At 45.3% G+C, this 25257-nt stretch overlaps 1 protein-coding gene across 2 annotated transcripts in view; it reads right to left on the bottom strand.

Moving 5' to 3' along the window:
• Positions 1-334: 334 nt before the first annotated feature.
• The window catches only part of Rapgef4 (Rap guanine nucleotide exchange factor 4), a 287989-nt gene continuing 263066 nt past the window's right edge, over positions 335-25257 (bottom strand). The window contains exons 24-31 of one of the 2 annotated variants that reach the window (XM_032903483.1): positions 23072-23197; positions 22490-22668; positions 19484-19574; positions 15848-15898; positions 14974-15061; positions 14505-14569; positions 4551-4605; positions 335-1552 (exon numbers count right to left, since the gene is read on the bottom strand). In XM_032903483.1, the coding sequence (XP_032759374.1) occupies positions 1425-1552; positions 4551-4605; positions 14505-14569; positions 14974-15061; positions 15848-15898; positions 19484-19574; positions 22490-22668; positions 23072-23197 (783 nt within the window). In that variant the 3' untranslated portion in view covers positions 335-1424. The remainder of the gene's footprint in view (positions 1553-4550; positions 4606-14504; positions 14570-14973; positions 15062-15847; positions 15899-19483; positions 19575-22489; positions 22669-23071; positions 23198-25257) is intronic. The other variant, XM_032903485.1, reaches the window with a different exon arrangement.

Genomic DNA, 25257 nt, shown 5'->3' with positions numbered 1-25257 from the left:
TACACACACACACACACACACACACACACACACACACACACATATACACACACACATACACACATATACACACACACATACACACATATACACACACACATATACACACACACACATACACACATACACACACACACATACATACACACATACACACATACACATACATACACACATACACACACGCATATACACACGCATATACACACATACACACATATACACATATACACATACACACATACACACACACTAAATAAATAAATGAAAAATTTCAGTACCCACAATATTGAAAGGTAACACTTTCTGTGTCAAAGACCCTAACAATAAAAAATATTTCTTGTCAAGTATATTTAATGAAGATACTGGCTGTTATTTACAGAAGAGATATGTACATACAATTCCTATACATTAAATGTAGTCTAATTAAGAAAACAGAAAAAAATGTACTCCAAAATTTCATACTGAATAAAATAAATAAAAAGGAATTATTTGGCACAATGTCTATTATGTAGCAAATAAATAATTCTATACCATTGACTGCATAACCTATTTACAATCTATCTGAAAGTGCAAAACAATTGCTGAAAATTAAGATTTTTGTAATAACATTTAAGTCCAGAAAATATGCTTTTTTTTTCATCAGTAACAATAAATTTGTAGTGGAAAGGTTTTTTAATGCCCAGGAAAATATTTCAATTTGAAAAAATGTTTTGTGTATATTGTGCTCTTCTGAAATGTTACTTTCTACCTTAACGCTGGCGATATTAAGAACCTTGGTGTTTCTTAGTGGAATTCTCATGTGTGTAATCCTGATTTGTAAGTTTTTAAAAGTTACAATGTAAACATATTATTCTATAGATCATTCCGAAATTACAGACTGAACAGTCATAATGTTTCATAGTGTTGTGATGAGGTTCCATTCCTTCAGAGGTAAGATTATGACGATGGAGGAACATGATGGATAATTTGGACTTTTATGGTCAACACCCTCCCCAGAACCCAGACCCCAAATAAGGTGCTAAGTAAACAAATCATTCAATTACATCATCGCAGGCGATTCCAAGTCAAACCTATCCACAGCACAGTCTCATGCTGCAACAGCCTGGGAAGGGACGTCAGGGGCCTGGTATAGCCCTCGCCGAGGTTATGCCTTCACGTGAGCCTGGCGGTGGTGTGCCGACCGTGAAGGAGATGACTACAGCTGATGATTCCTAAGCTACGGCATGTCCGAGTTAGACAAGACAGATCGCTCCTGTGTGGTCGGAAAGCAGGATGTGGCCCCGAGGGGTGGGCTCTCAGGAGGTGTCTCTTGCTCATTCCGGGGAATTCTCTAGTAGCGACACAGTCAGTAGTAGCATACACAGCATCTTTTGAAAGATTGTGGACTGGAGACGGAACGTCACTCTGGGCACTGCAGATGTCTATGGCCTGCGAGGCTCTAATCTGTGTGACATCTGTGATAAAGTTCTCTGGTTGTCAATCACATTTAATTGCCGTACATAACTCCGGACATCCTGATGGTTCTTATTAGCTTGAGCAGCATCCGGATCTGTTAAAAGAATAGCAGGAGAGTTGGCATTGCGTAATATCTGCATGTGAGATGCGGCTTTCTTCCCCCCACTGACTTATTACATTTATCATCGATTCCCTGGGTTCTGTCAAGACCTTTCCACACACCATTCCACTGGAATATTTCTACTCGGTTGGTCCATCTACTTCCACCTACCCTCCAATTTTCTTTTCTCCCTGGAATCATCTCTTTTGATCATTTTCCTTTGTATTGTGCACGCATACACATATACACACAAAGGCACCAAATAAAAAGGGAAGCATCCGTCTGATGGCCCTGGTGACAGATGAAAATTGTTTTCCCTTCCCAGCTCACCTCTGTGTCTCATACTCTGTCTCCACCCCCTTTGATCCAGATGAGGACTAACGTCAAAGATGGAGCTTCATTAGCAACTCGGAAAAGCACTTAACACCACGTCTGATCTGAAGCCAGCCAGTGGGCCTCATAGGCCCCCTCTGCCTGCATACACATACAGTACCACTCCAGCTGTACGCCCCTAGGCGCAGCTCGAATTGGAGTAAGGATACCTTCTGGCTAATTGGTGACTTCTAGTAAACTTTTCTTCTCTGACATGACTTGCTCTGAAAGTCCACTGACTGTTTTATTTTTATCTATGGATGTGAATACTTGGGCTATCAAAAAGGTAGGTGGATTTTATTCAAACCAGGACTCCAAGAAAATCTAACTTGTATAGTTCCTACACAGCATATATACAAGAAGGAGGAAGGCCAGATTAATAGCAGAGCTGGAAATTGGAAGCACAGTATCTCGGGAAGTGGTTACCAGGCTCCTGACCACCATCATCGTGTAGGGATCTGTCCAGAATGGCCGGCCGGACTTCGCTTTGCTTCTGTTTGTTCCTTCCTACCTTCCTCCCCTCCCCTCTTTCTTTTTGAAACAGGGAATCTAAATTCCCCTGTAAATTTCTCCAAATTTTAAATTGAGGCTTTCCATACAAAGAAGGAAATGTTGTTTATACACAGTCCAGCCCTCTGCTGAACTCCAGGGGTCACTCTCCTGGGGTCACTCCCTTCCCTAGTAGTATGCAGGAGTGGTGGAGCGGGAATCTGGACTCTGGACCAGAGCTCTTCCTCCCGCCCCTACGCTGCTTTCTGAAGTCGGGTTGTTCCTGTCAGCTCCACTCCCTACTCCGCACCACAATTAGAGCGCCATCTGCATAAAGGGCTGGAGGGCAGTGAAGCAGGTCTGAGCACAGAAAGCAAGGACAAGCCACAGAGGGCCCTGCTCGCTGTAAGAAGAAACTCATCAGGGTAATTATCACATATAAATAATACCACAGCGAAGCACAGAACACATTGTGCTTAATTTCCCCCGCTTCCCACTGGCAGTGTACTCTGCGTGTACAATATACTGTAATTACATTGTACATAGCCCCACGATGTTTATGAATCTATTCCTATAGCTTTATCTATAGATTGTTGACTTCAGAGCCCAGCAGCTGTTGTTTACCAGCACTTGCTGATAAGTTCAACAAATGCAGTGGAAAATTTAAAAAAAAAAAATCTCCTCACTTTCCCCAAAATGTGAAAGAATGTAGAATTTACTGCCAAAGAGGCTGGTGAAACAAAGCTATCACTGCTTCTGTTTGGTTCTGGAACCTCCCTGAGAACCCTCCTCGAGGCTCTGAGCCCTCTTCAGCACATAGGAGTCTTTGCATGTAATTTCGAGAATGTCTTGGAGTCCCCTGAAGGGCCGTGGATTCTGGCTTATAGGCTTGTTGTAACTGGTACTGCTTCTCCTCCTTTTCAGTTGATTTATGGCTATGTCTTTTACACACAAAGCACATTACTATAGGAAAAGATATGAGATACTTGAATTCTGGCAGAATCCATGTAGAAAGAAAGGGTTGGCGACATGTAAGACCCTTCTCATTTTTTAGAAGTGGGAGGGTGTGGTTGTTTGAAATAACTTTTAAAGCTTTTCTCACTCTCTAAGCCAAAAACTACTTTCTGTTTTTTTTTTTTTTCTTGAACATTGAAAAGGAAGAGGAGGAGGAGGAGGAAAAGGAGGAGGAAGGGAGGAGGAGGAGGAGGAGGAGGAGGAGGAGGAGGAGGAGGAGGGAGGAGGAGGAGGAGGAGGAGGAGGAGGAGGAGGAGGAGGAGGGAGGAGGAGTTCTGGCATTCTGGGTTAGCAAGCTCTGGCTTTGGGCCAGAGCTACACTACAAAGAGCACACCACTGTGATTATTAAAACGAGAACCTGTCAGTCTCTACTGGAGAGGATGGTGCTGTCACATCTGTGTCATCTTATACTGATGTCAGTTCTCCAAAATGACTCCCATAATGACATTAGCACAAAACTTCCAAGGGTTCACCTGCTTTCTCCCAAACCAGACCGGAGCTGCAAAGCTCTGGTCCTTATCCCAAGTTCTAGGCCCGGGGAGAGGGCAGCACCCAACAGGCTAAAATGGCCATTTGTCAATAGTAATATTTCATAGATGTGAAAACATAGCACGGGTGTTCACGGCATACACCCAACATTTAAAAGAGTACCCGGGAACACTGAAAATGTTATATAGAGCCTGCCATAGACCTTTTAGCAAAAGCACTATAAACATTCATGCATACTCAGGAGACGATAAATATTACCTTTCCCAGTTTATAAACGATAGTACTGACTCACAGAGGGCTGCCGGACTTCTCAGCATCGAGCGTGAGTCACGCTGGGGACAGGCTTATGTGGGCCTTTGCAACCTACCTGTTCTGGCTACCCTGAGATGAACAAACGCATTTCCTTCAAGCTCACTTATTAAAATAAAATCCTGACACTATTTTCTGGAGTTACAATGCAAATACAGTTTAGCCTTACGACAGCAAAGCAAAGTTCTTAAACCCAAGGCACACATGGGTCTCATGGTCCAAGCTGTGTCAAATGCCGCCCAGACTCCTGGAGTGTCTGGAAAGTCTCATTAAAAAGGATTTAATCACACCATGTCCATGACGGCATGCAGAACTTACTGAATGGCTGGCTCCTGTAGTAGCGCACCGTTCTGGCGGTATTTGCAATCATGCGCTGTAAGGAATCACAAAAAGAAAAGGGAAATGCTCAGTCGGTTTAGTGTATAATCCCCAAAGGGGGGAACATTATTTATTCCAGCAAGACTTGGTATCATAGGAAGCAGCATGTTCTGCAATGTCGAAGGCAGCTGGTTGATGTGCAACTTGCACAATGACATTACAGAGCATTTGCAGGTAACGAATATTCATGACTCAGTGACACAGGTCTTTGCCTCACTGTGTCCTTGCTCCTCGAATTGTGAAAATGTGTCTCTGACCCTGTGCTTTGGCGCTGGGAAACCTTTCCACCATCCCTTGAAACTGTCCTGGCTCTGAGGAGGGTGAGCATCCAGGTTTCTCCTACTCCACAGGACTCAGCAAAGAGGCAGTAGATCCCACTGACTGAATGGGAAGTCAGAACATTCTCCTTGAACCGTTGCTGCCCTACTGTGCTTCCCTGGCCATTTTTGGTGTCAGCAAGAGTATGCATTTCAATCCAAATTCTGCCTTCCTTTCTTCTGTCCTTTTACTTCCTAATTTATAATACTGACAAAGTAACAGAGTAGGAAATCAAAATGGTAAGGAGGGAGTAAAACTATGTGATAGTAACTCAAGGAGTGAACTCATTACTATTTTGGTACATTGTCTTCTGAATGTGTGTGTGTGTGATAACAATACAAAATAAAATAATTATATAATTATTATATATTTTATAATAATTATATAATTATAATTATAATATATATTATTGATAATATATTATATAATTATTTTATTTTGTATTGTATTACATGTATATATATATATATATATATATTTGTTTGTTTGTTTGACTTTGATTTTTCAAGACAGGGTTTCTCTGTTAGCCTTGGCTGTCCAGGAACTCACTCTATAGACCGGGCTGGCCTTGAACTCAGAGATCTGTCCGCCTCTGCCTCCTGAGTGCTGGGAATAAAGACGTGCGCCATCCCTGTTGGGCTAGCCTTCTGATATCTTAAAAATAAACATGCAAAGGCATTTCTAAAAGTTAAGCCATACTTTATGCATATCTGGGCTTTGTTTTTCATGTTCACGTTACCCTGTGGTTATTTTCCATGCCACTTGTATTTTAAACAGTCTTTAAACGGACCATAACTCAGTTGGCCTATGTTACTTTTGTCACTAAGCAATCCTAGTTTCTTAAGTATTGGTTGCAATAAAAATTTTAAAGGGTGTGCGTGTGTGTACATGTGTGTGCGTGAGTGTGTGTGTGTGTGTGTGTGTGTGTGTGTATGTGTGTGTTGAATACTAACACAAAAGAAGCAGGAACGGGCTGGGGAATGTGGCTTAGTGGGAAAGCACTATCTGATCATATGAGAGGCCCTCTATTCAGTGTCTAGTACTGAAAGGGCAAGTCAAGGACACCCCACCCTGAAGGCTGGGAACCAAGACCCCCAACTCCCAGGAACGATGCTGGCGAGGCCTGAGCGCTATGTTTAGCCTGGAGTTTCAGTTTCTTCAGCAGTAGCTTGACTTTGAGGACCCTACCTATGTCTCTGGACTTCGTTTCCCAGCTTCTGAAAGGAATCCTGCACAGATACCGGATGAATAGTCCAACCAACAGAAACATTGAAAAGGCTCTACCCAGGAACAGGTACTCCCTGATTTCTCCTGGGCGATGTAAACTTGGTACTTGCTTTTCTCTCTCAGACAACCGTGGTTTACTGAAGTATAAGAAAATGACTTGGAGAAAAGCTTGCCATATAAAAACAAAATGACAGGAAAGCCGGGGCCTTACATGTGTGTGTGTGCACACCCATCGAGCCTTACACATGTGTGCACAAGCACCGGGGTCTTACACGTGTGTATACGGCGACACGGTGTGAGCCTATTGCCTCCGCTCGGAAGGTTCTGGCAAGTGTGCAGGAGATGCTTTCTCACACACAAAGAGGCAATTGGAAAAGTTGTTCAAACTTCACTTTCACAAAGGGTCCCCCAAACCAGCAGGACTGCTGATCGGCATGAGAAATAAGTGACAAACACCTTCAAGATAATGTAGTGTACAATGTATAATTAGCCTCTGATATAGGGAGGCCCAGAATAAACAGTAACTATGATAATCTCCCTGCTAATTTACTTTATGCTGGTTTTTCTCCTTTAAAGGCTTTGCATCGGAAGGGCACAAGTATGTTCCATGTAGAATTATTGTAATTCTTCCGATATTGAATGGAGTGTAATTACTGAAAACCCCACGGAACGCTGCCAGTATGTCCCTCTGAAGAATAATCAAACAATTAGCAGAGGTCAGAAACCTCTTCCTATACCATTTTGTGGAGAGTAATTGTTCTGCTTTTTACTTTTGAAAGATAAAACATTTCATCCCGACTTTAGCTTTAGACGACTCTTTATAGCTATCCTCTGAGGCTTCATAATTTTTAGCTCATTATGTAGTTTAAAATGTGAGAACAATTGTTCAAATCCGTAATTTCTAGCCCCGAAGTTCATTTTACCTTTCTAAATCTTTGATTAATTTTAACAATGGTTTTAATTTTGACGTATCCTTTTAATTGTATTGCCAAGATAACTTCAGCCTAACTTAAATCCAAAAGCGGGCTTTATAAGGAGGTCCGTCCTTTCCCTTTGTGAGGTCCAGACAATAATGTTTAATGGTGTGGACTCAGTGGTAAGTGAAGCTACCATTGCTGGCCAGCAGCTGCTTGGAGAGCGTTTTCAGGAGGCCAAAGCATTTTATCTCTGACCTCTTTGGCCCCTATTGACACGTGTGATATTTAACATACTAGTGAGTCCTCAGAAATCCCTACCCCCACCAACCATATCCAGAATCTATAGCGCCTTCCACAGGCTGCCAATAGGCCATGGCTACCGAGTGCTTGACCGTAGCCAGCGGTGGGAACAGATCGTTTCTAAAGTCAACCTTCTCATTTGTAAACATTGCTGACCTAGAATTGTGTTGCTATTTGGTGTCAGGGTATTTCTCCCTTTGCCTTTTGCCCACTGAGCTCTGGAATATTAACAAATGCGTTAGGTTAGTTCCTAACCTTAGATCTTCTCTGACTCATCCTAAATAGCCCCAATTTATTCACAGTTTCTTATAGGACGATTTAGCTTCTCCTAGCCAGTTTCTACCTTGACATCTTAGAGCGCAGACATCGCTTTCCCCCTTCCTTGATCTGGCTGAGTTATACACCTAAGTCATAATTTGAATAAAATTACATAACTGACATCTGTCAGCTTCAGAGAATGAAAGCTTACCACCTGGCTCACTGGGCTGCCCTCGGGACACAGCTCTCAGCTCTGCAAATGGGCAGGTGATTTTGGGGACCAAGGTGAGGGATTTTACATTTCACTAAGACAAAGCTAGGTAGCCTTTCTGTCTCCTGTGTCCACAGATGTTGCCCCACGTGGCATCCTCAGTGGCAGACAAGATTATTCATTGTTGAGCTCTGCTAAGGTTGGTTGAAACTAAAGTTAAAGACACACAGGTTTCATTGTCCAACTACCATTATGGGGAGGGAACAAAAAAATTACACCCTGGGCTTAGAGGTCTTGCCAGAGCAGGTTGGCCTGCCTGGAGCCAGCCGGGCAACTCTGTAATGTCAGGACATGGGGACTGGGGGAAGAGGATGCCTGATTCCTCCAGAGCAGAATCTCTCACCTCTCCTTTCCACCCTACCTTCTCCCCTGTCCAGCAAAGTTGAGGATTACGACTCCTGTTAATAACCAAAGTGATTGGTAATTTGGGGTGAGTGCTAGAACACACCCCCTCAGAAGGGGCTCCAAGTTGGTGGGATGGACAGACTGAAACCCCTCGTCACACCTGAAATGATTCTTTTGTGGGACTAGTTCTAAGTGCCGGCCTCTGAAGCTTGTTTGTACACTTAGCACCGTGTTTGTACAGGGCTGAGGGGGAAGCCAGCTGAGGCTGAGGGATTCTCCTCAGGATGATCATTTGCAGAAGGGCCCACCGAAAAAGAAAGAAAAGCAAGCAAGCATGAGAGAGAGAGAGAGAGAGAGAGAGAGAGAGAGAGAGAGAGAGAGAGAGAGAGAGAGAGAACAGTGACCACACCCAGCCATTTATTTCCCTTTATAACTGAAGGCAGAGACTCAGAAACAGATCTCGTTCTTGAGGTCTCAGAGAACACTATGGAGATCCAACTGTGTCTGTGCTTCGCCTCTGAGGTCACAAACATGACACAAATGTTCCTCAAGCTCTGAGGTAGATCTTTATCTTCAGATCCGGCAAGGTGCCTTGTTCAAGGCCTCGGCTTTATCCGTTTACCAGCCTGTGGGCTAGCCTTTCAGGAGCAGGTTTACCCAACCAGGCGTTTCCACTCACACTTCCACACCCATGTGCACCTGGCACTATCTGCCAGGCCCCTCTGCTTTCTAGCCTTCCTTGTTTGTTCCTACCGACTCTTATCCTTGCACAAGCTCCCGGTGCCTCGTGATGCCGAGGAAGTACTGGCTTATGGGTCTAGCGTCCAAAGTTCAGATTGGCAGGTTTCAGGCAAGTTCAGGCAAGGCCAGCTGACACTGTAGGCTCCCTGGTGAGGAGCAGCTCCTGGGACTTATGCCTCTTCTAACAAGTGCCTGTTAGAGCAGCTTTGCTTCTCCTTCGGCTGACCTCTAAGATCTTGAGCTTTCTTATTCTTTGGATTTTGATTTTCAAGTAAGATCTTGCTATAGTCCAGGCTGGCCCTAAACTCGTGATTCTTTACTATTGCTCTTCCTTGCCAGGTTCTCCTTCCTCTTCTGCCATTTCTGTTCCTACTGCTTTGGATCTCTGTGTCACTGTTTATCCACTGTAAGTCCTCTATCAACCCTTTTATGCCTAGCATGTATAAAAACCAATTTACAACGGTAATAATTTTTTTAGACTGCTGTATCTTCAGGACGAGAAACTTTTTTATCCATAAGAATATATATATATTCATATATATATATATATATATGACACACACACACACACACACACACATATATATATATATATATATATATATATATATATATATATATATATATTTCCTTCTAAAAAGATTATGTCCACTGTAGCAACCCCTGGTTATGTGCAGTAAGGCTCAACTTCCTGGCACGCAACCGGTCTTCGCTGTAATCATTCCTGAGAAAGCCCGAGCTTTGTCTCCAGCAGTGGATATTTATGTCCAAAGGATTTGTGACAGGCACACGTCTAACACACACAACATTCACAGTCTACTGTACATAGGAAGGTCATGGGGCATCACAGTTCAGACACACGTGGATTGCTGTACGAACCTCTGTACACACTGATGTAGAATAGGACACTGAAGGACAGAGTACCATGAGGTAGAGAAGAGGAAGAGGAATGCCCATTCAGGAACGGAAAGCTAAGTTAAAGCCAAGATGAATCTGTTTTTTGCAAAATGCTACAGGACACCCTCATCAATTCAATTTCTAACAAATAGAAAATGCTTCTGGATATCACAGGATCCTTTTCAAACGCCCTTCCTCATCATGTCCAGCACTGGAATATCACTGGGTCATCCTTCTATTTAATGACTAATCCTTGCATACTTGGAATATACCAGACACATTCATGAAACATCAGTGGCCAACATAGACAAGACCCCTGGTCTATGGCCCTTGCCTTCTAGTGAGGAGGAGAGGCGAAGATGACCATCTCGGATCATAAGAGCCACTCCCGAGTCTGGACCAAGAGGCAGATGCTCGCTGTGAGCAAGCAGTGCTAGAAGGGGAGTCGAGGGCACTCGCTCAGAGAAGATGGGCAAGCACAAGCCTGAACCATGAACATGACCCAGGTATAGGGGAATTAACACTCTCAGGCAAAGGACCCAAGGCTGGGATGGAAGGAAAGAGGGTGGCTTTGCCAACTTGGGCTATCTGCAGAGCTGAAGTCTGAGACAAAGCTTGATGGGTCCCTAGGGCAGCATGGCTGGATCTTACAATGTGATTGTATGTAATTGTATGTGATGTGGTTTTCTCTGTTGCTGGTGATGCAGCTGAAGGATCCTCCCACCATCAGCTTCCTTGGTGCATGTCTTTACTACTCTCATGGACTGCGTTTTAATGGTGTCTATTGTCTTTTGTTAATATTTAATATTCCATGTGTTTATGTCTTACCTCTACAATAGCATATATTTTAAAGGACCAGGGCTACTTTGTGGGTATCTTTTTATTTCCTAGTGACATCCTTTGCCTGGGCACTCTCATCTCTTCTGTTGCCTTGAGGAAAATCTACATTAGCCTTGGTCTGTGAAGTCTATATAAAGTGTGAATTCCCGAGGTATGCCTATAGATTTCCTTTGGATGGCAAAGGTCTTGGGGACCAGGCAGATTTGAACATTTAAATTTTCACCTAAAGATTCTTTTCCCATAGCTCCAGGCAACAAAAGCAATGCTCCACATGAGTCTTTTAGGACACTGCTGGTGTTAGAAGCCACATTGTTGCAAGTTACATAACGGCATGCCTAGAAACGCCAAACTGAAAGGATTCAAAACATCTCTCTTCTTTAATAAGCTTCCGTTCATGTTTCCAGAAGTCTAGAAGTTTCCTCTGTGCTTCTCATTCCTGAGAAAAAATGACCACTTCGAAATCTTATTCTTAAGTAAATATACCTAAATATGGGTATGTCTGAAATAGAACCAGCTTCATGGTACAGCAGCCTCTGTACCTATCAGTGTGCTTTCTGAAGCCCGGGATAGTGGCAGCCGGCCAGCGTGTTATCCTCTAATCCATTGCTAGTCTACCTTCTGAGTGTTATAAATATTCATACGTGCCACAGAATGCTATAAAGGGCTTTATTCAAACATTTTTTGAATACCCTTTATGTTTCCCCCCAAAGAAAGAATGCTCAAAAAAAAAATTTTTTTTGCATAAGGATAAGAACGTGAGTTCTCTTTTGTTCGTACTCAAAAATCCTGAAAACCAAGAAGCAGTAAATTCTCTAATCCTCATTTCATACCTCAAGGGTGAAGACACTGAAAATGCAAACAAACAAACAAACAAAACAGCGTTGGCACATTGGCACGCTGGCTTGCTGTGCCTGAGGGAGGCCAGCCCCACAGAAAGGCATTGGCGTCTCTGGCTGCCCTTGGTGACTTCTGCCCCTGCCAGGGGCTCCCACTGGGGACAGAGCCCAGAGCCCAGCAGGTACACACACACACACACACACACACACACACACACACACACACAGAGAGAGAGAGAGAGAGAGAGAGAGAGAGAGAGAGAGAGAGAGAGAGAGAGAGACTGAGACTGCAGGCTCTGCTCACACCTGGTCCTTGCTGATGGATGCCTGACAAGAACCAAGAGAAGGTAACACACTCCAAGACACTTAGAGGTAACTGCAGACCGGAGTGACGGTAGTGGTGCCCAGAAGAAGGGTGGGCTGGCTCGGGGGAGAACATGCTGGATAGCTAGCCAACAGTGATTGATCAATGCTGACTGATAATGCCATATTGATTGGTCAGGTTTACAGAGTCAATCGAATCGATTTTGATTTGAAAGTCTACTTAGTTTTCTATTAAGCTCTAACTCGTGGAAGGGCATCATTTCTGAAATCAACCAGTCTGGTAATACGATTTATCAAATAAAAAGCCTTATCAAATAAAGCTTAGAGAGCTGTTGGCACCGAGGGCTAAGAGTACTTTCCCAAAATCTTCCTCTCCCTCCCTTGCATAGCAACAAAACCCTCGATTCTGAGTGAGACACACTGATACCCCAAAGGCTATGTTTTCTGGCCTTCTTTTTCATGCAGTTAAATTTCTAGCCACTTAAATGTGATGGAGGTGGTGAATCAGCTTCTTCTCTGCCCTTAATGGGCAAAGCGTTTCTTCACCCACCCTTTTCTCCTTTTCACAGCTAGGATGTGGATGTGAGGGTGGGCCACATGAAGTCGGAAGAGAGCCAAAGCTCTCAGAGTGGAGCTACCATGCTTACTTGAGACTTCGAAAGGAAAACAAATACATTTTCCGTGTTTCTAAATTATCACAATGATGTTCAACCCATCGTTGATTTGGGCTTGTGTATCATAGCCACAAGGCTAGCTTAACCATTAAACAACTATTAAACAAGCATCACCCAAAACAGTTAGGACCTCCTTGCTGACTGCCGAGCATAGAGAAGTTCACTGCTGTGGCCCTGAGGTACAGACATGAGGACCCTACTCCTGGGCATCTTGACTTTACCTCTGTAGGCTGTGGAGCAGACATGGCTCTAGAAACTCAGAGATAACCCTCAGCCTCTCCATTAAATGACCGGCACAGTGAACACTGCCATTCTTGCTTGCTCTAGGCCACACAGTTCACATTGGTAGTCTCAGGTCATAAAGTCAGTCTATTATTCTAGGAATACTAACTCCCACATCTCTGTGCCCATGTATTTTACAGCTTCAGCTGCCTCTTGGTCTTAGTCTGTTCTGCATAAGTGATTCAGTCTTCCTTCCTTCCTTCCTTCCTTCCTTCCTTCCTTCCTTCCTTCCTTCCTTCCTCCCTCCCTCCCTCCCCTCTCCCTCCCCTCCTTCAAAATGCTTGGGAATGTTTAATTGTCTATACTAAAAAGAAAACAAAGAATTTTTTTGTTTGTTCATAAAAAAATAGTAATCACCAAACTGATTCCATAGCAGGGATGTTCATGCCCTACCTTTTGTGTATGGGGGAGAAACCATGGGGAAACCACGGGTGCGGTGTCTTTGAGGAGTGTGTGCTTATGTCTGTTTCCTCAGTTCCAGACAGTGGAACCAACCAGCCAATCGTAATCACGAGCTCCTAGCGAATGTGACTGAGCTGGAGCCCACACGCAGTGGGGTGTTTCAAATTCTCCTGCAGACGTACCCACTAGCTTGATCTCAAGAAACAGTTAGAATTTCAGGTCTCTGAGAGGAACGCTCCAGTACTTTCTGACTCACAGGAAGACTCAGTCACTACGGACCACCTATCTGCCTAGAGGTGGAGAGAGCAGGCGTGAGCCCCATGTCTTGTTGAGGAAACACTCACACGCAGAAGATGAGGGACGGAGGGAGGGAACTGGGCACTGACCCTAAATGTCATCTAAGTTCCAAAGCCAGAGACACTCACACTGCAAAACATAGTCTTGGGCAAATGTGTACATCCTGGGAAATGAGCTCTACCGTTCTTCGTCTCTAGGATGCGTGCAGCCCAGGGATTCAGAGACAGCGTGGCATTCCATTGACTGTGTAGCTACAGAAAGGCCTTGGCAGGGCCTGCTTTATTGCTTCACGGGAGGTAAGAAGACAAAGTTGGAAGTACCTTTGCCAAGCTCCCTCTTCTCCGGGTAGGGGCAGGGTAGATAGAGAAAGGGCTGGAAAACACTGAATGTGAACGGGCCAATCTCACATTTGTCCCCGACATTTCTCCGACATGTTGCTCTTGTTGTTATGGCGATGTCCGAGAGTCTCCCAGTCCCCTCTCTGACCTCGAGTGAACTTTATGAGACTAAGTAATGCACACTCAGATTAATACCCCATAATAAAATCGGCTGGCAGTGTTGCCTCTTACCTACATGAACTCCAGCCGGCCCTGGCTGATAAACATTTCAAAGGCATCCTGGGGCAGTCTAGCTAGCTGCGCAAACCCTTACAAAACAACAAGAAAACAGCCGAAGTCACTCTCGAAGGTTCCTGCGTTTTAACAACAGGCAGCAGAGGGACAGAAACACAGGGCACAAAAGCCAGCTGCCGCTGTGAGCCGCAACCAAATACCATTCAACTCCACAAAAGAGAACTGACGGCAAAAGACGGAGCCAATTTGAACCGAATGTTTCAAAACTCCATTCTGTGCAAACCACCTTTGTAACACGCCAGCACACACGGGAGTTACTTGCCTTATTAGTACAAATGCAAATTTTATTTAAAAAAAAAACATTGTAGTTAAAGGTTATAATACTGCACGTACCATTTTTTCAAAGTTTACTAGATTGTCAATGAATGTCTTGTTCCCCTCATGAGTAAATGTCATATCTGTAAAGAAATAAAAGTCACACTCTAGTCACTAACGGAAATATGTCACACTAAGAAACTACAATAGCACCATTAGCATAGGCGAGTGGATTTGCATAACACTGTAGTTGAAAAAGCTGATAATAGTTTCTTTTATGTTGGGTGTTTAACTTTCCAAATCGCTTTACCTGGGGTTAGTAAAGTCTCTACTGTAAACCCTTTTCACTCACGAAGCTTCAAAATCATGGGCTTTTCATACCTCTATGCTCCCGCCTTCCAACCCCTTTAAGAGCTTTGGGCCCAAGAGCGGGAGCCAAAGTTGGTGGAAAGACAGACTTCTTGCCAGAGAGCCTTCTGGGAGGGTGTTGCTTATCTTCTCCCCTCAGGTACCCCTCCCGCCTGGCCTGGGGATGTCTTCAGATTACCTTTAATAAGCAAGGGCATGAAAGGGATGAGGGGGGGCTCCAGTTTAGCTGCTGTCAGCCTGTACGCCCTGTGGTTTCTGGAAGGATCCTTGGGAGAAACAAAAGTGTTGTTGGTCAGTGATGAGTGATACGTGCCACACCCACACCCCCCCTTTTAACCTCTTAGCACACAAAGCATCCCACAGCTGTGTCTTTGGGGTTGAGATGCTATGGAAGAAAGGCAGATTTAATCAGGTTTGGTTTGTTTTAAAAATGACCACATTCGGGTGAGAGAGTGCTGTGCTGTTTGTTCCTGTTCTGGTTTGAAGGCACCCACAGGAGCCAAGGGGAGGCATTCCTCTGAATACAGAAAAACTGAACCGTGTAGAACAAATCCTCAACAGTTCCCCCACTCCATGAGGCCCCACCTCCTTCCCAAAGGTTGGCTTCCTACCCTATCCCCTACCCGGCACATCGCCAGTCCCAACTTGCCCTCTGAGCCATTCCTTGCACACCCCCCCTACACCCCCCACAGCAAGACCCATTCACCACTTTCCTGTCTGGTAACACCTCCCAGACAATGAGGAGACATAATTTTGGCAAAGCCAAGACACATGGCTTCAACCCATAGCCACCTGAGCAGCGTTAGGTAGGGACCCTATTACACTGCTTTTCTAACTTACACAAATTGACCTTATGTGGGACATAAGTCCTCTTTAAGTTAGTTCCTGAGGGTGCCATTCATTAGTCAGACATGCTTGTTTTAGCAGCACTAAAAAGGATCATAAACTTCTTAAAGTCATACAAGGACGGATAAAATTTCTGCAGTGAGAACTTGGGCTAATCAGAAATTGGATTAATGCGGACAGTGAACAGAGTAAAAGAAGTCACTTACCATTAAGCTCTCAAACTCCGCGTAGAACTTCTTAAACTTGCTCGGCAGTTTCTGTTAATCAAATGGGAACGACACACACATCTGTCAGACTCTGTATCTAGGTATGCATTGTGTGCTACTGTGTCTAAGGGGAACACATTTCTTCTGGCTCCTAATCATATGCCGGTGAGCCACGGTGAGCTCTCACGCTCCCCTGGCACTTGAGAGGAACCTCTGGAATACAGAGAACTTGGCCTCTGAAGAGTCTTAATGCAGCTGAACTCCAAGAAGCTGTGAATGCTTTTGGCCTTACTGCTTTTTATAATGTATTCGTGACTGGATGATTCATACTCAGGTCTGCCTGCATTCCTGTGACTATAAGCAGCCAGGACCCTCCAAACTCTTGCTTCTATTAACTCTTTGATTCCCCAATTAGACACTTAGAATTTAAAAAGGCTTGGGAATGATGAAACCTTCTTCCTCCTTTACAGAGAAAGTCATGGGAGAAAGGGCCTTCTTATTTCTTTTCTTTTTAATTTTTTTTTTTTAAGCTGGCATTTCCTCGGTGCCATTTGGCTGAGGTATGCAGGGACTCAGTGTCCTTTGAGTAGTTGAAGCCTGTGCATTAGGGGTGGAAGGTATTAGTCTCACAGCCTGCCGGTCCCTAAGCCACAGCCGGCATTCTGGTTCCTTTGGTCCACACCCCCCTGCTTGCTTTTCTGTTACTTCCCTTATATACTCTGAGTGACACTTCTGCACGGTTCCTCTGCCTAATGGAGAACCCGAGAGCACCAGTCAGTACACCTGCTGGGAGAGGCCCGGGCATCAGGACCAGATCTCCTTTCAATCCAGTGCTTGCCATTTTGCTGAGAGCTGTGTTTGCAAAGCTAAGCTTTCTACTGACCAAGGCAGATGGGGCAGAGAGATGTGTTTCCCACCATGAGACTGGGAAGCATCAGTGGAACGGAGACCTAGAGATTCCCCACAGTCCTGCTCTGCCCAGCAAGGTCCGCCTTCTAAAACTGCTCCCCAGACCAGCCCTCTGCAGCTCCCAGAAAAACACTCCCCCACCCTTTCTTCTGGTGTGTCTCAGCCTGTCATAGTCCCATTTAATCATCTGTAAAACTCCTGTTTTTGTTTCTGGAAGCCAGTGCCTTGCAAATCTTCCACCTCCCTGAGTGCCCATTTTCAAGGATGGGGGGGGGACCTCATATTATCTCTCAGAAGATGCATTCAAGGCTGAAAGCTGGGATGGGTGTCAGGGGTCTGAGGACTCCACTCGGAACATCCGGAACCACCCGGTGGTAATAGATGTAGTCCAGTTTAAAAATTAGACCTCTTTGGGGCTGGGCATGGGAACAGATACCTTTAATCCAAGCACTTCAGAGGCCGAGACAGGTGGATTTCTGTGAGTTCTAGGCCAGCCTGGTCTCCATAAGTGTGTTCAAGACCAGCTCGAGCTATTTAGATTAGAATCAAACATTCACTGATACAATCCACTTTTGACCACACTTCTGTCATCCCGTCTTACTCTTAATTTAGCCAGATTCTCAGACAAAGCAAAGGACAACAAGGCACTAAACATTCTCGTGGCTCTCAAGACTATTCTCTAACTACACGCCGTTTCAAAAGAAGAGTCTTGGTAGTGGCCCATCCAGAGGAAGGCTAGGGACCAGCCATTTTTGTGGTCACGGCTGTGGGGGTGGGCATGGAGCAGTAGGAAGTTGCTTCTGAATCCAGTGGGCTTGGCCAGGGAAGTTGGTTCAGTTCTCCACAGCACACAGGCAGTCCTCCACCCTCCAAACTGTCCACAGAGCCAAGGCCGGCACTCTTAGCACTTCGTCTCAGATGGGGTTTGCTCCCTGTTTCAAGTCCCTCTTCTTACCATAGGCTCCTGTATCTCCTCTTTTGCCCACTGACTGGTTTACAGTTACTCTACCATCCTCTGAGACCATGCACCTTGCCCGGTTCAGGTGACTCCTCCAATGCTCATGGAAACTGTGTGAGATGCTCTTGGAAAACTCCCATCAAACACAGAGAAATGACCCAAAACAAAGGTGCTCACGAGTGCAAGCTCAACCTACAGAATTATATAATCGCACTCTGCCTTAGAAAAGAATGAAGGTTTGTAAACTACAAAAGGCTAATCTTTTCTGTTGGAGATACGCAGGGACAGAAACGGAAGTTCGTAGACTCACGGCACTTATGACAGTAGGGGACTGGCCAGTTAGCTGTGTCCTTTGCTGACAATGAACTGGCCATTTAGCTGACTGCACCCTCCCTAGGGGCCTCTGAGACAGCCGGGAGGGCTCAGAGAGTATTTCAGTCACTGCCTGATTGCTGTTACGAGGAACCTACAGCTGTCCTCCATGGGCACTCAAAACACTTTAGCACTTGCTTTCCCCCTAACCAAGTGATTTGAACTCTGTGTGGGGGATCAGAGGCAGACCATCACGGGGGAACCCTAGATCTCTAGAGACTCCAGGTAGCTTGGGCAGTGAGATGGGCCACCACACAATGGCCTCTCCGCTTATTATTGGCACGCCATCTCTGTTCTTTCCCTGACTGGAAGACGACCCAGCTGCGTGGCTCGCAGGCCTCTCCAATTCCCTCATGCCTATATTCAGAGGATGAACTGCTGTGTGCTGCATCTGCCTGGAATTTTAAGAGAAACTCAAGACAGAAGGACTTGCAAGGACCTGTCCTGTAAACAATGGAAATATTTAGGAGAGTCAAGGGAAGAAAATAGTTTCGGGAGGGAAGTAGGTAGGGGAATAACTTCTTGGGGAATGTGGACACAAGCGGCTGCTGTCAGGCACCATGGAAGAGGGCTCTCAGATACTCATCGCCCCCTTTCTCTGCCGTCCCTCTTACACATGCTCATGTGTACTTGTCAAGAGTCTATTTTTGTGAGTACGTTCTGTTAGAGTTTACTATTTCCCCAACCATGCCACATATAAGGGGATAAGCACATTCCAAGTGCTAAGCTAATGACACACGAAGGTGTCTTTGAACCGGCAATGAATCACTGGCCCTGTTTGTTTCAGAAAGCCACAACACACCTGCCTAACTTTAGCTTCAAAGGCAGTGGAGGCCCAACTGCTGCTCCTCTCTGAGAGGGAGGAGTCACCAGGTGGTCACAGGACATGCTCCGCTGCTCCCAACATCTGGCCTCCCAGAAGCAAAATGACTACTCGGATAAAATGGACAACCTCCTCTCTTCCACTCAGAGGCAAGGCCCAGGACAAGAGCAACAAGCAGACATTTCAGAGACCACTGAACCTGTGAGCAAAGTGACCTTTGCAGCCATCTGAGCAATCCTGTTCCTTCATGTCTGTCATCTGTCGGCTGCGAGACCTGGACTTAGGTTTATTTACATAGCAGAGATGCGAATGTTAAGGTTCCCCGCCCCTCCCCCCCTCCACCCGGACAATATGTTTTTAAACTCTCACTCTGACATATCTAGGAAAAGGAGACAGGTCGCTTCCTTTCAAGGGTCCCCACTTTTCCCGTTGTTATACCAGTGTGTGTGTGTGTGTGTGTGTGTGTGTGTGTGTGTGTGTGTGTGTGTGTGTGCTGTTTCTCAAAAAAAAAAAAAACGCTCCCTGGTGAGCCTCTGCTTTGATTCCCAGCTGGATGCCAGCGGCGCTTACCTACCTCCCACGTTAATGCCAGGCGGCTCACTGCCACGTTACTGAGCCCCATGACGATGGCGAAGAAGGAATTCAGGTTTTTGTACTCCTTGCAGCTGAAACACAAGAGGCACACGTTTAGGTAGAATGCCACTTTTGAGCAGGGTTTTTTCTTTTTAAATTAGAGTTCTATTTTCTGATAGTCATTAATATTTATCAGCACTCATTTATACGAACTGGCAATGACAGATTTAAGGCACTGCTGGAGTTCCGCTTGGGTAGCCATGCTCCGCTTCACGGCCCACTCTAGTTTTAGAAAGTTGATAGTTTTGGCCGTTGAGGTTTCGGGTTTTGAGAAGTAATTGAAATTCACCTCCCCTAAGGGCTGCTATTATAATCCTAAATTTGCTAAACGCCATAGTGGACCTGCAAGGGGGTGGGGAGACGCATCCCATGGGATTAGAAAAGGGAAGGCAAAATGATTGGAGAATTTGAGACTTGGAGGCCGGTGCTCTGACCTGGCGGGTAGGAAGGGGTCAAGGATGTCACAAGGCTTACAAGGCCTGGTCCCTGTGGGTCGAGCATTTGTTATCCCCATGTTTGAAGCTGGGAGATAATCACATCAATAACAAGATTACTGTACTTTTCAGTTTTACTGACACTGGTCAGGTTGATAACTTTGTGTCTGAGTTTATACCAGTATGAGTATTCACAACTCTATATCTGAGAATGAAGCACTTGGATCAAGCCTAAGTTCTTATTTAAATGGCTATGTTATCCCAAGTACGTGGTACTCCCAATGGCAAAGGACCACAGCCACACAGCCTAAGTTCTCCACACCAGGCCCCTAAGGAGAGAAAGCATTCGTTTAATAACAAACGGGAACTTTTCACCACATGGCAATATGGATGTAAAAGTTGACTGGCCTCATAAATAAATAATGTTTGAATAGCATTTTTACAGAAGGCTCGTCGCATGGCTGCTTGGGCTGCTTATATTCAACTCAAAAAGTAGCCACGAGCAGTTCTTCATGTCTGTGGAGGTGGGGAAAGGCACTTGAGAGAGCTAGAGTGGATCACCTCACACAGGAGGAAACACGCAAGGACGTCACAGTGCTAGGGTAGTGGCTCCCAGGACAAGGGCTAGCTAGTGTCACCACACATGTGACTTGGAGATAATACACCCAGAGCTGCAGATCTGCTCTGTTTCCAACTTTGCTTATCATTCAAGGCAAGTCAGGAAATGACGGTCTCAGTTTCTTCTCCTGTGAGCACAGGATTAAAACACCGACCCCAGCTCTGCCCCTCGATTTTGTTAAGCTCCAGACCGGGCCAAGAACTTTAAACACTGCAGCTCTCTAAAGATAGCAAGCAAAACCGATGCTAGTGTCTACCTCAGTGGTTTCGACCTTCCTAACGCTGCGACTCTATAAGACAGCTCCTCATGTTGTGGGGACCCCCTAACCATAAAACTATTTTTGTTGCTCCTTCCCAACTGTAAAATTTGCTACTGTTATGAATCGTAAATATCAGATATGCAAGATACCTGATATGTGACACACACACCCCCAAAGGGGTCAAGACCCACAGGTTGAGAATCTCTGGCTTACAGGTTTCCATTTGTAGACTCAGGGTCCCAAAAGCCTACAGACTTTAGTAGCTGGGCTGAGTAAACAGGTTCACCGTGGGACAGTGGCCTGAGCACAGGGCTGAATCTAGTTAAATAATGAGCTAATGCACAGGGAAGGCCAAGTCTACCTATACAATCAGCAAGAGTGAGGAAGACAAGGGATAAATTACGAGGGCAGAAACAAACGAACAAAAATTCCTCGGTGTTTGGAGAGCCTTTTCTGTATTGCCTCCGTAAAACGGCGGGCAGGTCCTCTCCCCTCCTCTCGCTGCATTTGGCACTCGCAGGCTAAGGTGACGAGAGAACATGCTCCTGTGATGGGAAAGCACGCTCTGTCATAGTTTCCATAATCCGCTCATTCCAAACACATGAAGGCATTTGCTCCCTGCACAGAGGCCGTTCGTGCTGCTGGGGAAAGTGGCCACACTAGACCTCTCTTCCAATAGCCAGCTTCCCCAAAGGCAGAGCAAGCAGCATGCAGATTCAAAGGATCTGGTATTCTATTGTCCCCTCAGATTTCTGGCAAAGCAACTCAAGGCACTTGGCAAGCCGGCTTCTATAAAACACGGAAAGCTTTCCTTTCTTTGTTCGGCTCTGGAAAAATCAAGAGTGTGTGTGGGGGATCTGAACTGTTTGGCTCAAGAAAATGCCTGGCTGGGGTCGCTTATTCTCCTAACCTTCCCGAGCTCGGCGCTCTGCATTTAGAAAGGGAAGGAGTCTCGCAGCACAAGCCACATTTAGCTTTCTTATTTTTAGCACTGTGGTGATACCAAAAACATGGAAGTAAACAGGAGGTTGTCAGGCATATCTAAAGAGCAGGGGAAGATTAAATTCATGTCAGGGAGAAGCCTAACTGGCCCCTGCAGTAAATAAATTGTTTCCCAAGAAGTGCTTTTAAATAGAATATTTATAAGATGTTTGCTTTCTCTGGTGGGCATGGAGACGATTTCCTAGCGCCAGGTTAGCTGGCCTTTATGCATTTTACTGATTTTATTCTGCCTGAGAAGGGCGAGCTGCTGTTCCAGCAGGTTCTACTGCCCTCTACTGGTGAGAACATGTTACGGGGCACATCGGCTTCAAGAGCCTTGCAGCCAAAGTTTCTAAAGGAACTTTCGGTGACTTAAATAGCACTCTTCAAACGTGGACCCGGGCACGAGGTGGGGGGAGGGGAGGAGTCTGAGGAGTTCAGAGCAAAACGAACCCTTCTTTTGACTCCAGCATCAGTACTACAAGATGTCAATTTATATACCGATGTTAACTATTAAAAAGCCAGAAGACATTCTTCTCTTCTAAGAATTCAGCTGCTGCTGGTTCTTAAGCCCCGATTCTTTTTTTTTAAAAAGGCATATCCGTGAGAACATAGAGCAGGGACCTTTTTTCTTCCAAAGTTAAAGACACTTACTGAGCCGCTATCTTGATAAATTTTTTCAAAAGCTGAACACGTTTGCTGAGCTGGGAACAAAGGCAGATCTCAGTGACAACCCAAAACTGAATTTCATTAAATCTCCTCAGGAACAAATCCAAGTTTGCTGTGGTCTTTTTAAAATTATGCCTTCCAAATGTGTGGTAGATTAGCTCCAGCTAGAACAGAGAGGAAAAACAATTTTACTTATTTGTTGGCTTTTAAATCAAAACGCCAGCCTGGCTCCTCGATTTGTCAGGAAAGTTGTTCCACCAAGCAGCAGATGTGAATTCAGTCGCTAACCCGGATGTACCTCGGCATAGAGATTTGAAGGGCTTTCGTGAAGCTTGTGGAATATATAAATATGAACTAGGTGTTATTGGCTTAATAGACCCTGGAAGACATAGCATAGCATCACAGAGATTTTTTCTTTAATATTTAAGGATTTTATAAGTTCAGCATGCACAACATCCATCATGTGGTCCCCATATGGCAGCACACGGAGACGTGAGTTAAGTGAGGCCAGCAGGCTTCACTCAGAATCCTACGGAGCCCGTGCGCACTCAGTGCAGGGCGCCTTACCTCGTGCACGCAGTTGAAGAGTTCCCAGTCATACGTTGTCATCTGGTACGCCAAGTCTTTCGAGCTCATCAGTTCAAACGTCCCCACTGTCCCAGTGGTCGGGCCCTCCTGTTCTGGCAAGGGAGTCTGGGAATGATTGTGAGAAACTGGATCAGAACCACAAGAGGTACCAGTACTTAGTGACAAATGCTTTCAGGAGTTTTGGTGTTGGAAAGGATTTGGGGGGATACTTTCAGGGGTGTTCTGAAATGTCAATTTTGAGGTTAGAGGTACCTTTGTTGTGCATTGCCCTGAGGCCATCTTTGCTGTTACCATGGTCAACCATCACCAGTTACCAACAGTGTGGTCACCAGCATCTCAACTGTGAGCTGTGGCAAATAAGGCTTGGCAAAGGATGAGTGGGGATATCCTGTGCCTGGGGATTGGGGTGGGTGTGTGGGGTAACCTGGAAACGTCCTTTTCCATGGGAAGGTGGAAGATGCTCTTGGAGCCCTTCCCCTCATGTTTCCACAGAAACTATGATAGAGCCAAATACTAAATACAGGAGCAGGGGTTTGAATTCCTACCCACAGTACCACATAACCACTGGTGGTGACCGAGGTCAAAGATGGCACAGCCATCCATGTCTTCACACCGCACCGAAAGTAGTGAAGTGGTAGAGAGCGGTGTGACCGGAGTCCACACAGGATTGCCATCTCCTCAGCCTGACCTCAGAGCTATTGGGCTGAGAATGTTACTTACATGTTTGGGGCAAGACCAGACTCTGCTACTTTTACCAAGACTTGTTAAAAGTTTTCTTTTGCTTCACTCATCTCCTTTTGTGTTCTAAGAAATGCTACAAAGTGTTTTTTACTTTGTCAGAGGAGTGACAGATGGAGCGTATAATACCTTAATACTTATCTGTAAGACTAGGAGTGGATATACGTGCGGATGCATGAAGCGTGCACATGCACACACACACACACACAATATTTGCCAATATGATGCTAACAGTATTCGGATATTCAATATTCACATCACAGGGCTAGGGGTGTAACTCTGGTTGAGCACCTTTCCTTGTGTGTATGAGGCTCAGCGCTCCGATCCCAGCATTAATAAGAAAAAGGGCTCATGTTAGAAATATTACTATTATACAGACTTCATCAGCATCTTCATCACTGCTGTGTTAAAGGAACGCCCCCATAGGTGTTCTAGACACCCATGAAAATGGCATGCTCAGGGTGTCCTGCACCGGGAAGTTCATCTGTGAGCTGAGCAGTTAAGTTTACATTGTAACAGAGTCAACCTCCACCAACAGGTGTGGTGCTATGCGTGGATACAGTTACTCATTGGACTCCATTCGCACATATGGAGACAGAATATCCACAGACTGACTTCTAGGCACATAGAGAAGCAGGTTGAGGCACCTGAATGGTGCCTTTTGAAACAGCCTGTCTATGGGGAGTCAGTGCGTGATGGAGGATGCAGAGAAGCAGTGAGCAGGAGGCTGAGAAAGGCTCTTCTCAGGATGACTCGTGCTTATGATAGACAGCCAGGGTGAAAATGAGGGGCCACCAGGGTGTTTGATATGCAGGAGCAGACTACAGAGACTAATAGCCAGTTAGGAGTACCAGATTAGGAGACAGGGGTTTGCCACAGGCCAGATACTACACGCTAGTGCCAGCTTTGGAAAAACCCACAGTAGCAACACATACTTGGTATGATCCCTTAATCTTTTGACTGTCTGACTGTAGTTTCAGTAAATCAGGGTTACACTACCCAAGTTGGCAAGTACTATTGAGGCTTGTTAAGAGGATTAGATGGAAACAACTTAAGTGCATCATGTAAATCCAGTCCTCAGCACAGGGGCATCCCCTCTCTCAGATTAGGTCGCTTTTTAGAGGGGTTGTACTGCGACAAATGCACAGGAAAGTGTGGTTAGTGCAACACTAGGTTAAGAGCTGGATATGGGCCCACTCTATAGAGAACAAAGAACAGGGCAGAAAGCAGCATTCCAAAAAGAGCTGGCACTGGTGGGCAAGTAGCTTAAGGAAGCAGCTGAGAACGGTTCCGGCCCAGGGTAAGTCTTCAGTAGAAGAGTAGGTGAACCTTTTAAATTCCTGGTCTTAGGACAACTCCTCAGGTCAGCTGGGCTCTCTGTGGTCTCTCTTCTCACCTGGGCCATTTTCTTGTGACGATGTCCCTCT

This window comes from Rattus rattus, chromosome 5 (assembly GCF_011064425.1).
Source record: "Rattus rattus isolate New Zealand chromosome 5, Rrattus_CSIRO_v1, whole genome shotgun sequence".
Lineage (NCBI taxonomy): Eukaryota > Metazoa > Chordata > Mammalia > Rodentia > Muridae > Rattus > Rattus rattus.
Note: the sequence above shows the minus strand (reverse complement) of the source record. Positions and strands in the feature narration are given on the sequence as shown.